The sequence below is a fragment of the Heterocephalus glaber genome, unplaced genomic scaffold (assembly GCF_053883595.1).
Source record: "Heterocephalus glaber isolate CG9 unplaced genomic scaffold, H.glaber_assembly_v1.0 deba00001550, whole genome shotgun sequence".
NCBI classification, from domain to species: Eukaryota; Metazoa; Chordata; class Mammalia; order Rodentia; family Bathyergidae; genus Heterocephalus; species Heterocephalus glaber.
Window position 1 is genome coordinate 1,356,024 of NW_028258343.1, and position 16,758 is coordinate 1,372,781.

Here is a 16,758-nt window from a genome sequence, read left to right on the forward strand (position 1 = left end):
CTAAATAGCAAAAGAATATCCTATCTCATAAATTCTCTAAGAGGACCACTTTTTCAGGTAAAATCTTAGAGATGCATTACATAATCAAAGGGCATTTTTAGCGTGAATATTTAGATTAACAGCCTTTTATTTTAAAATGGTCTATAAAGTAATGATATGCTTTAAAATCCAAGGCATCTTACATTGAATATAATCCAGAAGTACTAGCCCAGGCGTGGTGGTGCATGCTTGTAATCTCATCTACTCCGGTGAACAAGGCTGGCTGGAGGATCAAAAAGTTCAAGGCCACCGTGGGCAACATAGTAAGACCCTATAATCAGTTTGGCCTAAAATTAACAAATATATCCCCTCCAACTTCCTCTCATACCTTTAACCATGAGGAAGAAACCTAAGACACATCAAAACATTAAAAGAAATAAGAAATCAGATACTTCCCTCAAGGATTTTCACTTAGGAAACACTAACAGGGAAGAAATCCTTAAAGCACCAGCTTAGGAGCTAATTTCTCTAAGGTTTCCAAATACCACTAGAACCTCCCTCATACACAAATCTAACCCATAAACCTGTACTATAGCATGGTTTCAGAAGTTGTAAGGGTTGGGTTTGCCAGAGAGGGAAGCAGGGTAGGAAGAGTCCCACAGGAAAAAGAGCAACTAGGAGGGGAGGGAGGAAGCATTCCAAACCTTTGAAGTTGAAATGACAGCCCAAAAGACAGAAAATAAAATAAAAATTAAATGACAGAAAAACAAAGTTGAGGAAATAATACAAAATGATACTCTCTAAAATTTTAAATCATAAACTTTGAGGAAGTGCTTTCCAAGAAAAGATACCCATAGTGTTTCTTTTAACTTAAGGCATTTTGACAAACGTTCAAAGAATGTAATACCTAAACAAACTGAAACTACCTAAAACTGTTTCCTAAATATCTTGAAATGAAAATTTATATGGGCACTCATTAAAGATACAGCTCTCAAGGTTCTTCCCTAGAGATTCTGACACAGTGGTGCTGGAATGGGTCAGGAAATTTGTATTTTAACAGTTTCTCCCAGTTGATTCATACCGTCATGGATTCTTCGTGCATACTCTCAGGAATTCCTACAATCTTCCCTTTCATCTGTCCTAGCTGTGGTTCATTTTGCATACTGTCATCAGTTACCTGCCCAAAATACTATACCCCTTACTTACTTAAATACCCCTTATTGGGGTATTTATTATTGATACCACAAACACAAAATTAAAAACAACTTCCAGAGTCTGGTTCTTATTTCCATTCCTAGCCCTCTCCTGCTGCAATTTGCATGAATCTTATGAATCTCCCAAAACAAGCCTCACACAGGGGCCACTGGTTAAGCAATGTTCTTTTCTTCTATCTAGGATGTCAACCTCCCAAATTTACCAGCCCCAATCCCACTTCCTGCCAGAGCTTTCCCAGTCTTCCAATCAGGATTATGGTCTCTACCCACCAGAGGTAGCAACAAGCTGTACAAACAAGACCTTAAGAAAGTTTTTTAACACATAAATTGATGCTCAGTGAAGGCTGAACCAGGAATAAACCAAATATGGATTGAATTTCTAATCATATTCTTTGAAATAAAATACATAATCATTCAAATAAAGTTTTATATATAAGCTATCCTCACTTTTGACATAGATTGAGTATAAAAAATCTGTAAAATTTAGAAATCACTTGTGTGTGTGTGTGTGTGTGTGTGTGTGTGTGTGTGTGTGTTACTGGGGATGAACCTAGGGCCTCATTCATTCTAGGCAGGTACTGTATGACTGAGCTAAATCCTACACCTCTTTTTTTTTTTTTTTGGTACTAGGGGATCAAACTTGGGACCCTGAGCTTGCAAGGCAGGTGGCGGCACCACTGAGCTAAATCCCTGACCCACCTGTTTTTTTCAGACAGGGTTTTGCTAAGCTGCCCAGGCCTCCCTTGATCTTGTGATCCTTCTGCCTCAAGAAGCTGAGTTTACAAACGTGAGTCACAACATTTGGCTAGAAATTACTTTTCCATCAAGAAAACTGGGTTTAGAAATTTAAAAATTACACATGCACTGATAAATTTTACAGAAAAATTCATACTAACTGGTAAAGTAACTCAATTACCAAACTTCACTAGACCATGAGTATAATAATCTCTTTAATGACATAGTTGCTTCTTTTTTTGTGCTACTTTGAAGTTACTTTATTTTAGAAGGACAAAACATCTTAAAGGGGATAAAGAAAAAACAAAATACAGAGGCAAATTTTTACTCAACTAAGCATCTCAAACTTTCACTTGTTTCATTAATCCTCAAGATAAATAAATCTTCTGAAAAGTATTCAGTCACCAACAATGTTATTAACAGAAATACATATCAACTTCACAAAGAAGCAAAAGAATCCTTTGCAGCAAATCCTACTGATGTTGCTACAGCAAACTGCTTAATAGAAAGTATTCTAGGGCCAGGGATTCAGCTCGGTGGTTCCACTGCCTGCCTCACAAGCGCAAGATCCCGAGTCCGATCCCTGGTACCAAAAAAAAGAAAGAAAGTATTCTAAAACTATTCACTTTTATTGGAAATTACTTGAATATATACGACTAAAGAGGAACACCCTGGGCCGGGATTTAGCCCAGTGGCATCGCGCCTGCCTTACAAGCGCAAGGTCCTAAGTTCGATCCCCGGTAACAAAAAAAAAAAAAAAAATCAATTCTAATATTACACCTCAATTATGTGAACATGCCATGCGCCCTCCTGAACACAGAATGTGAGTGTTGAAGACAGTGGTACCAGGCCTCACTTTGTTGCCTCTAAAATGTAAGTTAACTCACCAACTAAGATCCCAAATCACAGAAGCCTCAAAGGGAAAGTGCATAAGGGGTTCCTTGGAAAAGTGGATTTTTTTTTCTTTTTATGGGAATAGAGAGGTGGGGGCAGGTCTCACCTGTCTCAGTCTCCCAAGTAATGGGATTACAGATGTGTGCTACCACGCCTATCTGTGAGGTTTCTTTTATTCTTCAATCTCTACAAATTGTCCTCCTTTGAGTCCCTCGATTAGGAGCTCTAAAGGAATGATTTTTACTAAGCTATCTTTCAGCTTCTAACCCACATTTGCATTACCCTTATAATGCTGGGGTTAATGTCTCCACAAAACATAGTTCTTGACAGCTGACTCCTTTTTAGGAAGGATAAAGGAAGGCACATTCATTTATGTTTCCTGTTCCAGTCAGCATCACCCTGACAACAGTTCACCTGGCAGAAGCACCTTGTTCCATTTAACAGCAATTAATAGCAGTTTTCAGTTTTTCCAAAATTTCCAGAACCAGCATCAACTTGTCCTTTCATTCTCCTGACTCCACAACCAGCCAGGTTAGAACCCTTTCTTCAAAAGGCTGAATCTCAGCTTCAAAGGGTTCCTTCAGAGGCACTTGCATCAGCCAGGCAGTGCCTCCCTCCCCGGAGGTCCCTCCTGTGAACTTCAGAAGCAAAGGAGCAAATCAGAACCCTCTCCTTGTGGTCCAAGCTACAACTTCATGAAGTAGCCACAGCTTCTAAGACACTGGTTTCAACCCTGTCTGTATGTTCACTAAGAGCTAGCAATGGTAAACACTCCCTGAAGTTACAACCTTCTTGAAATTTTAGTTGTCCTTTTGTATTTTTGTTCTGTCATTCCTGGTAAACAAGTTTTATATTGAATACCCTCTAGTAACTGGTAAAATTTTTGTCTGCTGGGTCAGATTCCTGACTCATGTCTGTGAAACACTAAAGAAAGAAAGGAAAGGCCATATTAGGCTCAATGAGAAAAGCACTCAACCTTAAACGCAGGCCTATATATAAAAAGCCAGAACATGTCAGATTAACATGCAGCAGGAAGACCCAGAAGGAAGCTCCCCCACCGCCATCCCAGGCTCCTAGGGCCGTGAAGCTGGGCCGGCCCCAGCACCCGGAAGGAAGCTCCCCGCCTCCATCCCAGGCACCTAGGGCAGTGAAGCTCAGCCGGTCCCAGCACTTGGAAGGAAGCTCCCCGCCTCCATCCCAGGCTCCTAGGGCAGAGAAGATGAATCGGTCCCAGCACCCAGAAGGAAGCTCCCCTGCTGCCATCCCAAGCTCCTAGGGCACAGAAGGTGAGCTGCATGGGTGCCAGAAGCACCTGCCCCGCCCCACGAGAAGACACATAAACAAGCCTCAAAAACAGACTTCCACATCACCTCCAGCAACCCCAAAGGGAAACGAGATGGAACAATCTGATACTCAACCACCTGGACTCTCTGAACTGGCAACAAAAGAGGATCTGGGAAAAATGAAATCAGAAATAATTACTCAGATAACAGCAAAGATTTTGCTCATGGTGCAAGACATGATTAATAAATCTAGAGAGGACACAGATAAAAAAAATAGAGGATCTGAGGAACATGATGAAATCCCAACATAGGAAACAAATGGAATCCATAAGACAGATACAAACAGATTTCCAAGAGAACAAAAACTCCATCGAAAGTCTGTGCAGCAGAATGAACCAATGTGAGGATAGAATTTCACATATAGAAGATAAGATTGCAATTAGTGAGGAGGAAAAGAGAAACTGCTTTAAAATTGTAAGGGAACATGAGAAGTCAATCCAGCAGCTGCTAGATGGTGCAAAGAAGAATAACATAAGACTGACTGGAGTCAAGGAAGAAAGACGAGAGAGTGCAGATGACATAAAAAACTGTTCACAGAAGTGATGGCAGAAAACTTCCCAAGGAGGGGAAAAGAACTTGACATACAGATAAGTGAGGCATATAGGACTCCAGCTAGCCTTAATCAAAAAAAATCTACACATAGGCATATAATAGTTAGGATCCCAGAAATCCAACAGAAGAATAAAATTCTACAAGCAGTGAGAGAAAAGAAACAAATCACATACAAAGGAAAGCCCATCAGAATCACAGCAGACTTCTCGATGCAAACCCTCAAGGCAAGAAGAGCTTGGAGTGATGTATTTCAAGCTCTAAAGGAAAACAGCCTCCAACCCAGATTGATGTACCCTGCAAAACTAGCTTTCAAAATTGATGGAGAAATAAGATACTTTCATGATAAAGAGCACCTCAGGAACTTCATGAATACCAAACCAGCACTCCAAAAACTTTTAGACAATACCCTAGGAAAAGATAATGAGGATCACAACCCCAGGAAACCCAGCAGAATGAATCCATTGGGTGTGACAAATTAAATGCAAAGGGGGAGAATCCAACAAAAAGAAAAAGTCATGACAAGGCTTTTAAAACTTTTGACTTCATCTCTCTAATGAGTGTATAATTCAATCTTATTATTGTACTGATTAGGATTTTTTTTTTCCTAGAATTGCACACCATTCCTTGTGCTATACTGGCTATCATCTTCTGTCTACATTTTAATTGGGATGTCTATTAATAAGCTCTAAGAATTCTTTATATATTCTCCTCATAGGTAACATGCATTGTAAATATGGTCTGTTTAAGGACTTTTCATTTTAATGATGTCATTTAAAGTTCTAAATTTTGATGGAATCTCATTTATCAATTTTTTTCTTTTATACATCATGTTTTTTGTATCCTAGGTAGTTCTTGCCTACCCTGAATTCATAAATATTTTCCCTTATAATTTCTTCTTAAAGTTTTATACTTTTAGGCTTTCTTATTTAGGTTCATAGATCCCTTCAAGTTATTTTCATGTATGGAAAAAAAGAGGTGATGTTAATTTTTTATATACGGATACCAGGTGTTCTATTACCGTTTGCTGAAGTCATTATCTCTTCCTCGGCTCTTGAATTGAGTTTATATTCTATAAAATGCTAATGTTAAATAATCTTTCAAAACTCAGTGGTCATATATGCGTGGTTCTATTTCTAGATTCTCTGTTTTATTCCAATGATCTATATGTCTTTCCTTACACCAACACTGCCTTGATTACTGTAGCTTTAGAAGTCTTAAAATTGGGTGCTAAACGTCTTCCAACACTGTTTTGGTTTTTGGCTTTTCTGGGTCCTTTGTACTCCTACATAACTTTTAAATTTCAATATCCAGTTCTTCATTTATAGCAAGTATACACAGACCTGAATTTTTATATATACCTTGTGTTTTCTAATCCTGCTAAATTCAAGTACAAGTTCTAGGGGCTCCTAGAGATTTCTTAGTATTTTCTCTGTAGATGATCATTTCACCTACATATAAAGATTTTGCTTCTGCCGTGCCAATCCTATCCTAGTTGTGTCATTTTATTGCCAGACTCTTTTGCTGGGGACTAGGTTTCAAAGTTTAATGGACAGATAAAGAGTAAGCATATCTGCCCTTGTTCCCCACCTTAAGGAGAAAGCATTGTATCTTTTCCATTCATACAAGGCGTACAAGTACGGAGTACATGTCTTTAATTTGTTGAGAAGTTTCTGTTCTACTTCTAGTCTCCTGATAGCTTTTACCGTGAACAGCTGTAGAATTTGGTCCAATACTTTTTCTCCAACTAGTGACAGGATCATATGGCTTTTTCCTTTCCTCTGTTAAAATGATGACTTTTGGGGGTGGATCTTCCAGTGCTGAACCAACACTGCCATCCTTATAACAAAACCACTTTCTACATCCTGCCAGATCTGACTTCTAACAGTTTGTTTTGTTAAACAAATTTCTATCTATGTTCGTATTTTTTTCTTCTATTATCTTTATCCAGTTTTAGGATTAGCACAATGTTGAGTTCCTAAAATGAGGGAAGAAATGTTCCTTCTTTTTTCTGCTTTGTTTGATATAATTTATCAGTTAAAATGTTTATGAGCCTGCTGTTGTCATATAGGTAGGTTTTCAAGCTAGGAATATACTTTCTTTAATAGGTGCTATTCAAATTTTATATTTCCTCCAGAGTTAGTTTCATTAATTTATCTTCTAAGTTACTTCTTAGAAGTTGTCAAATTTTTTTCAAAAAAGATTTTTGTAATATGCTTTCTATATCCTTTTCAATTCTTTAAAATCTGTGGTAATGTCTCCTAGATCTTAATATTGTGATTTAAAAAATGTAAAACTGATATTGTGTAACAGGAAGAAAAGGTCTAAAAGAGCAGGGAAATTGGGAGGGGTAGGGGAAGGGAAAAAAGGGAAAGGAAAAAATATGAGAAGAGGAAAAAAATGGATACAAGGTCTTTGCAAATAGGGAAGGGTGGAGGGGGTGAAGGGAGGGCAAGGGAAGGGGAAAAAAATAAGAACCAAGATACTCATGTAATGGTACAAGATCCCAATGATGAATGTAACTGTATTTTATACCTAAAATGTACCAACAAAGTTAATGGGGAAAAAAAACATGCAGCAGGAAAAAGATGACAGGAAGAAGTACAAAAGACAAGTGTTAGAGCACTTTATAAATTTTTTTTTAAATTATGAAAGTAGGGCCAGGGATTTAGCTCAGTGGTTCCACCTCCTGCCTTGCAAGCCCAAGATCCTGAGTTCGACCCCTGGTACCAAAAAAAAAAAAATTATGAAAGTCAGAAAGAATATATTTGGTCTTCAAGGACTAAAAATAGAATTAAAGCAGGTATACTTTATAGGAAAGCCCAGCAGACTACAGAGTAAGATATGAAGGATTGGAAACATCTCAGAGTATCAGTGTGGTTTTGCTTTGCCCATAGGTCTATTACTTAGGTCTGTGATAAGGTACTACAAAACAACAAAAAGTATAAAAAAACCTAATAATTCTTTTTGTAACTTTAGATATTCAAATATCCTAGGGATGTGTACTACTCCTGAGTGAACAGCTTAGGAAATGAGTATTAATCCATTCATGTTTAGAGAAGGTGTCAGAGCAAGGCAGACCCATGGACCAGAAGTGCTCCTAAAGTGTAAATTGTTGGAAGAAATTTGGATCTAAGAGCCCAGGAGTTTTGAAGCTGTCATTGTCTGCCCATAATTCAAATAGAGATAAACGAATTGTGGGCAGATAGGATGACTGGATTAAGTATCAATTCATTTAAAAAGGGCTATTTTGAAGACAAAGAACCTCAGTAAAGTGACCTTGATAAGTACTGAAGGAATTACATGTGAAATTCCTTAAATAAAAATTTATTTAATTAACCCACTTTTCGGTCCTACTTCTATCTCTCTTAGAAAGAAGCTATCTTTCTCTTGATAAATTCTTCCTACTCTTAAAAAAAGTTATTAAATTTTAAAAAAAGACATAAAGGATGTCTTAGTCTTGTCAAGGTGCTGTAACAAAATACCATATAAAAAGTTTATAAACAAGAGCAATTTATTTTTCACAGTTTTGGAGGCCAGAAAGTCCAAGATCAAAGCAGAGTCTGGCTCATAGATAATGCCTACTTCCTGTGTCCTCATATGGTAAAAGGGCAAAGGGGGTCTCTCTAGCCCTTGTTCTTATACAATATTAGGGATCAGATTCAAGGAGTAATGTTAATTATATTAAGCTTTTAAACTTTTAGAAAATGAGTTTTATAAATTAGATTCATGCTATACCTAGTTATAGATAAACTGTACCCCCATTTAATACTGTATTAAAAGAGGGCATTTTTCACCTACTCTTTATACAGTAAGCTGAAATTTAAAGACACATATAGTTAAGAGAAATACATGAAAGGTAAAAAATTCAGCCTTTAGTAGAAAGAACAAGAGTGTTTTCTTTATATGGTGACAGAGAAAAATCTCTGAAAAATGAGATAGAAGATGTAGCTGATGTAGAATCACACATGAATTGAAATTCTAAATCTGTGTGGGCCAGGGATTTACCTCAGTGGCAATGCACCTGCCTCGCAAGCGCAAGGTCCCGAGTTCGATCCCCGTACCAAAAAAAAAATTCTAAATCTGCAGCTCTATCAGAAGTCTGAAGTACATATATTTGGTTTATTTACTAAATTGTTTAACAGTAGATAAACCAAAGTACTAAAAATCACACTGTAATCTGTAAATATGTACATCAGTTAAAAATAACTAAAGTACTGTATGAAAAGCAAAGTCTACCTTATTTCTAATATTAAAAATGTCCTTGGAGATATAAAATTAACTCCTGTCTGCCTCCAGAGATATTAGAATTTCATTAACAACTAAATTACCATTCTAGTGCATTTAGATTAATTGTATATTGCAAAGAATATTGGAAAAATCAGTCTTCAGCATTTTCTTCAAATTGTTTAAAACTACGCCAGAGATTTAACTCAGTGGTGCCTCACCTGCCTCACAAGCACCAGGTCCTGAGTTCAATCCCTGGTACAAAAAAAGAGTTTAAAGCTAAATGATGGGATCAAAAGTTTAAAAACTATTCATGGGTAAAGAAATTAATATACATATCTTTAAAAATTAATATACATGTAGCTTTGGAAATGTTACATATTCTGTTTAAATGTTAAGTCTTATGAAACACTTTGGTCCTAGCATGACAACAATATTTACCTGATATTTTTAAACACAAGAATCAAGGAAATCAAGTTATTTTTTAAAATTCACCTGTTGATGGTGAAATACAATAATCATCCTCTACAGACTGGCCATAGAGATCATCATCTTCAAAATCTAAAACAAAAACAAAAGAGATAAATTCATTTACAAGTTCTTTTTATATTCTTCCTTATTAATGAAGAAGTACCTGAATTCTCTGCATAACTAAAGGAACCTAGGTCTACTTTCCAAAAAATTCTAAGAATTTCATCTACAAAGTATGTACTTACTGATATTCTATATTTATAAAGACATAGTTCTTCCATTTTTAAGTTGACTGAGTTTTAAGTTTTCGTCCCACATTATCAAAAAACTAACTTGAACTATCTTTCCAAAGTGGATTAAAAACTTAAGCCATCCAACTATTTTTTTTCAGCAAGTGCTCTCTATAACCAAAGCCCTTCTTTACCACAGCACTGACCATGGTGGGGGGGGGGGAGATATAGAGAGAGATGTCTCAGAACATGAAAGTAGTTTTTCTTCACATAGAGCTAGGTAACGGTTACATGAACCAGTTAAACCCTAAGTCCTCTTGTGCTCACTTGGCTAACAACTAATAGGCCCTTTTACTTGATCTTTGCCTAGATTTTCCTAAAGCTGTTTCTTTCTCCCAGTTAAAGTTGCAGCTTAAATGTCACTTCTTGGCAGAAATCTTCCCAGTCCACTCTGGGTAATGTGCCAAGCCCTCCTGCTACATTTACCTTGTAGCAGACTCCTCCAATTTACTATCTTCAAAGCACCACACCTGTTTCACTCCATGAACCACCACACCTGTTTCACTCTGAAGTTCCTTCCGAGCAAGAGTTGTTTTAGCCAAATACCTGGCACATATTTGGCACTAATATTTATGTAAATGTATTCACTAACTGATTCAACAAAATATAACTCTAAGCCAGAGACAGACAGAGAGAGAGAGAGAGAGAGAGAGAGAGAGAGGGAGAGGGAGGGAGAGAGGGAGAGAGACACATTCCCAGTTCTCGCCAAACCAAAATTCTGATACAAATACAGTCACATATGCAGACAATAACAAGACCATATAAGTGTTCAATATGAGAAACACTGGGCAATTTGGGAAGACATATATGAACAAAATTAGAATTAGGAATGACAAGGCTAAGATCGCCAGGAATATAACATCCAAACTACAAAAACAGAGTTAGCCTCTCCCCCCAGCCCCCTCACCTCCCACTTTGGATTTCTGAGACACAGTCCCACTGTGTAGCCTAGGCTGGCCTCAAACACTCAAACTCACAATCCTCCTGTCTCAGTCTCTCAAGTGCTGGGATTACAGGCATGTGCCACTATGACCAACCCAGGTTAGTCAATTTTTGAGTGTATTCATGCAGCAGACACAGCATGCTCAAAGGCTGAGACCAAATGCTATAGCAGAAAATAACAATGTATCAGCAAATAAATAAGTGACTATTCACAAACAGGTATTTTAGGTATTTAGACAAGAATCATTTTTACTAGGTCTGTTTGTCAATACTAAAATTGACCCTGAAGTGCTACAATTTTTTTTAAAAATCAATAAAATTCTCTCTCCTGCAATCCTGGTAAAGTGGCTCATTTCTACATCCAAATTTTGGAGTGTTTACTAAATAGAAGACATTATGCCAGCTACAAGGCTAAGTATAAAATTTAAAGTAGAACTTTTAAACTAGTAGCTGAGGCATCACATAAAGTACTATCCAAATTACAGAGAAAAACAAAGTAGGAGTTAAAAAGAGGAACCTAACAATTTAAAACATAGACTCTAATGAGGTTAAATTACTTTTTTGAATTTTTGCACTATTATTCTGAGAGTCCAAGGAAAAGCTTAACTGGAAAGAAGAGAAACTGGACCCCGAAGATGAGTAAATTTTATAAGAAAAAAGGATGATCTTTATTTACTACAGGACAACCTGGTTATGGTGTCACCAATTGTTTCAAAGAAACATGACAATCTGACCTCAGGTACCCAAAGTGAGAAAATATTAGCACTCATTCCCTAATGCCAAGCACCTCTTGTCTAGCAAGCTTTAGTTGCCATAGAAATCCTGCTTAAACCCTCAACCCATTCTGAATTAGATCTTCTATATAGCCCCTGGAGCACTGTCATTACTTTCTGCAGTACCACTCATACTCTACTCACCTGTTACTTTTATCTCCTCAGAGGCAGCCTCAATATCTTAATGTTATTCTCCAACCTAAGAACAGTACTCTAGGCACTCAATTACCATTGACTGAGAAAGTGATGACTATTAAAGAAATAACCATAGGGGCCGGGGATTTAGCTCAGTGGTTCCAGCGCCTGCCTCACAAGCACAAGGTGCCGAATTCGATCCCCAGTACCAAGAAAAAAAAAGAAAAGAAATAACAATAATATTATTTCATATTTGCAAAATTGTCTAAAGTCATTGCTCAGGTGATAAGTGGCCCCTATGCCAGTATTTACAGACATTACAATAGTTACTGAAAAGGGCCTCCATTCTAAAATGAATACCAGAAAATTAATGTATGCCAGGTAGATTGGTTCAGTCTCCAAACGTTGCCTAGGTTGTTGGCCCCCCACCACCACTAGAGCACACTAATGTTCCAGAATAATCTACAGGGAGGGCTAATTTAAGCACTACATGCTCTGCACTTTACATAACAATAGGTCTTTATTTCTATCCTGCATTAGTACATAATTGTTTATATTTTTAGTTTCTATGATGCTTGGTGATGCCTATAATTATCTACTGCATGATGTGCTCCTCCTAAAACTTCTAACTCCATTTAAACTCCTAGAGAACATTCATATACACATTTTTTTCTTTTTTTTTTTTTTTTTGATTTTTTGAGACAGGGTCTCCCTTTGTAAGGCTGAGCCCAAACTCACTATGTAGCCCAGGCTGGCCTCGAACTCATGGTGATCCTCCTGCCTCAGCCTCCCGAGTGCTGGGATTACAGGCGTGCGCCACCACGCCCGACTTCATTTCATTTTTAAAATCAATGTTCTCTTCATGACTTTTCCTCTACTGCTTTTTATTTCCATTTCAATATACATTTATATTGAGTATTACCAGCCAAAACCCGAGTAAACATCTCAAGATTCTGACGGCATTGTTTTGCCTTTTTAACATGTATCTTTTCTACTGTCTTCTACGTCCCCGATTTGAAATGCGTTGAAAAACAAATCAGCTTAAGTTAGATTCTGTACTAAAAACGTGTGAGCATACGAAAATATTTAACATGTAAATACTGTATAACACGGTTACAGCAGGTTAGCTGAATACAGACACTAAGTCAATTTGTTTTACAAGTAAAGTTCTTTACTGACATTTCTGAAATGGGATTCCGGGGAGGGGAGTTAGAAGGAGGCACACGAGTATCCAGGCTCGAAAAAAACAATGGAATGAACGATTATATCTATGTGCCTAATAGCACTGGATCCCAAATTTGCCAAATAGCCTTCCCATATGTTGTATGGCACCTCCCTCTTCCTAAATAAGGTCAATTCCAGAGGGCAGAAACTACAATTCGCTGCCATTCGCGGGCACTCAGATGATGTTATTTTCCCCAATTTTGCGCCGCCCGGAATATCAGCCTGGGCCACTATGGAAAGATTCACTGATCGAAGCAATGCCAAACAGTCTGGGATCCCAGCTAAACTGCGAAAATGTCCCGGCGTGGCCCTGCCACCTACCTTCATCGTAGTTATAGCCTCGGACATTCCGATGCCGGGCCATGACGGCAGAGAGGGTGTTTGCCACAACCTCTTCCAAAATACTTAGTTCAGACACTGATCAGGCGCCGACTATGACCTGGAGAGCACCTATGCGCCATCTTGGCTTCCGGCAGGCCGCTGCGACGAGCGCTTGCGCACGCGCGACGTCTTATCGGCGCACTGCGCGACGGCAACCTCTCAGGGTCATAGAGCCCCTCCCTGCGGACGCATGCGCATTGCGAATGTGGTGGGGGAGGGGTAATCTTGGCGAGGCGGGATGTAGGGCAGGTTGAATGAAGAAGATTTCAAAGTCGGGAAATTCCGCCACCTATAATTTACTGGTCTGGACTAAATGTTGAGAGCGGGTACCTTAGACCTATGTCAGCATTCCGGACTCTTCCGAATTTGCTTTCTGATAATCTGGAAAAACTGCCTCTGTGCTAAATAAGAACAGGGACTTGGTTACCTGATCATTTTTGATGCCTACTTGGGCAAGCAATAGTCATTCACCAAATTTATATGAATGTGATGTAAGAATTACTCCACACTTTGAAGGGAAAAAACACTTTTTAAACAAGCATAGATGGTTAAATTTAGAATCTGGCTACACACAGTAAGTCACCATACTTTTGTATGGCTTCATGAATGAGCCCATCCAGCGTCAACATCTTTACTAAACAACTCTCAACCCTTAGCTATGTATAAGATCTTCATCAGCATCATAAGGAAGTATTCACTGAGTTTTCATTGAACACCTCTAACTGTGCGTAAGGTGCTAACACTATTAAATGTAGCTCTTTAGACATGGCACTGGCCTTAGGTGGTCATGATGAAATAAATGTTGGGGATACCTATTATTAAATGTATAAGCTATTATTAAACGCCCTAATTTCTTAGAACAAAGTTAATAATTCTGTGTAAAAAACCAATCTCATCATACTGAATAAACATATTCATTTTTCTTTGTGTTTTTGAAATGATACTTCATATCAAAACCAAATGTCAATTTATACAAAAGAATTGAGAGCTTACTTGGCTTTTTAAAATCCACAATAGAAATGAGAATAACAAATTTAATTCACATTAGTAAGTGATTTGCCTGGTAATTTATACATGCAGTTGAATGTGTCTGACTACCGAGTGGTTGTTCTTAACTATCATTGCTGTTTAATATGGTCCCAAGACAAAATCTTAACAAAAGAGAACTAGTTGCTAATTTTGTGTAGCTTTTAAGTGTTTGTTTCATACTTTGAAATGATTTTTATGTTGTATCCTGTTTCTTTGTCAAATGAAGATCATAATACCATGTAGTTCATAATGTTGTGAATAATCATTTATTCATGTAAGAGTATTTAGCACACAACATAGAAAGTGTTTAAAAGAATATTATTAGTTGGCTTGGTGGCACATGCTATAATCCCAGTGAAAGTGGAGACTGAGGCAGGAGAATCACAAGTTCCAGGGCAGCCTGGGCAACTTATAACCTCTCTAAAAATAAAATGTTAGAAAAAGGACTGGGGATGTCGCCTAGTGGTGGAGTGTCTGCTTAGCTTGTGCAAGGCCCTGAACTCATATATACACCAATGGCAGCTTCCACCCCACTGTCATTGCCAATTACCAATTTAAATACATCACTGAGGTAAATGAGTTATGAATTGACCACACAATGAAAGTCATACAGGAGCTGTAAGGAAACAATGCTTCTGCCTAGGAGGTGGCATATAACTCGATTCTTTGTCATCAGTGATGTACCCCCTTGATTACAATATTCAGAACAAAGAAATGGTCAAAGGAAACTTCAACTTGATGGCTTTGCTTTTATTTGCATAACTCTTACATGCGGTACTATAAAGTATAACAACATAAAACTATAGAACTGTACCGTAGTACAGTATAGTACTGTGTGGCATTTACTGTATATTATAATCAGCAAATATTACAGTATTGTATAAACAAGGTATACTGTGCAAAAAAATTGATGCTCTATAAACAAGATGTACAGAACTATACAAAAAAAAAAAAAGACAAGTTGTAAATCCCAGTGGCTGGTCATATTCCAATCTGCATGCCTCAGTCATAAGTACGAACAGTCATTAAATGAAGAGTGCCTGTATTCTTTTTTAATCAGTCTTTATTCACTTGGCATAATTACTTTGAGGTTCAACACTGTAGGTACTCATTCAGTACTTCATTCCTTTTATTGCAGAGAAGAATTTCATTGTGTGGATATACAACGATTTGTTTTTCCATTAATTTGTTGGTAGATATTTGGGTTGTTTCCAATTTGGGCTACTGCAAATAAGACTACTGTGAATATTTGTGTACAAATCTATTTATAAACATAAACTTTTATTTTTCCTGGGTAAAACCTAGAAACAGAATGGTTAAATGATATGACAGGTTATCTTTAGCTTTTTAAGAAACTACTGAACAGTTTTCCTAAAATGGTTGCAACATTTTACATTCCCATAAGCAATATAGTTCCGTTTCTTCCAAATCCTTCCAGTGTATCCGATGGTCCAAAGGTGCTTATTTGACATTCCTATATTCCTTGGGGGAAGAATCTGTTTGAATTTTTGGTTGATTTGTAATGGGATGTTTCATTTGTTTTAGAGCTCAGAATCAAACTCAGGGCCTCTTACAAACCAGGCAAGTGCTCTACTACTGAGCTACATCCTTAGTCCTTTTGTATTTTTGGTTTTTTGTGGTGCCAGGATCTAACCGACGGCCCTCACTCATTCTCCACAAGTTCTCTGTCACTGATCTATATCCTCAACACAGATGTATTTGAGCTTGAAGAGTACTTTTTATATTCTAAATATAATCCTTTTATTTGATATGTAATTTGAAATATTTCTCCCATTATATGACTCCATCTGTTCATTTTCTTTCTTTTTTTTTTTTTTTTAAGGAGTGCTGGGGACAACTTGTTCTCTGTCATTTATTATTTATTTATTCACTTAATAAGTTATATACTGGACACTTACAGTGTGTTAGACATAGTTCTGGGTATTGTGATTTTTACTTGTTTGTGGGTACCAGGAATCGAACTCAGGACCTTGGGCTTGTGAGGCAGGCGCCAGAACCACTGAGCTAAATCCTCAGCCCATCTGTTCATTTTCTTAGCTGTGTGTTTAGAAGTTTTTCATCTTGTTACAGTCTAAGTTACCAGTTTTTTCTTTAATTAATTGTGTTACTGATTTTGTATCTAAGAACTCTTTACTCGATCTAAGAAAAAAAATTGTCTCCTTAGTTTGGGGTTTTACATTTAAATAATAAATACATTTTCAATTTAGTTTTATATGTGGTGTAAGTTTTGTACCAAAGTTCCTTCCTTTAACAAAAATATTTAATTGTTCCAGCATCATGTATTTTAAAAGTGTCCTTTATCCACAGAATTGCATGTGCATCTTTACCAAAAATCATTTTTCATTGTGAGCCTATTTCTGGGCTCTCCTTCCTATTTGATTCATGTACTAATCTGTTTATCTAAGACACCAATAATATGTTGTCATGTATACTGTAGCTTCATAGATTTAAAATCACATAGCATTGCTCTTTCAACTTTGTTCTATTTTTTCAAACTTCTCTTGGGTATTTTAGGTCCTCTGTATTTGTCTTCATTACTTTTCTCATTGCT

The 16,758-nt window shown here is 37.3% G+C and overlaps 1 protein-coding gene across 4 annotated transcripts in view; it reads right to left on the bottom strand.

The window, feature by feature from the left end:
* Window positions 1-13,287, bottom strand: part of Hbs1l (HBS1 like translational GTPase) — an 85,396-nt gene extending 72,109 nt beyond the window's left edge. For 3 of the 4 annotated variants that reach the window (XM_004871504.3, XM_087190004.1, XM_004871505.3), the window contains exons 1-2: window positions 13,098-13,287; window positions 9,437-9,502 (exon numbers count right to left, since the gene is read on the bottom strand). In XM_004871504.3, coding sequence (XP_004871561.1) covers window positions 9,437-9,502; window positions 13,098-13,140 — 109 coding nt within the window. In that variant the 5' untranslated portion in view covers window positions 13,141-13,287. The remainder of the gene's footprint in view (window positions 1-9,436; window positions 9,503-13,097) is intronic. The other variant, XM_021249543.2, reaches the window with a different exon arrangement.
* Between the last annotated feature and the right edge of the window lie 3,471 nt (window positions 13,288-16,758).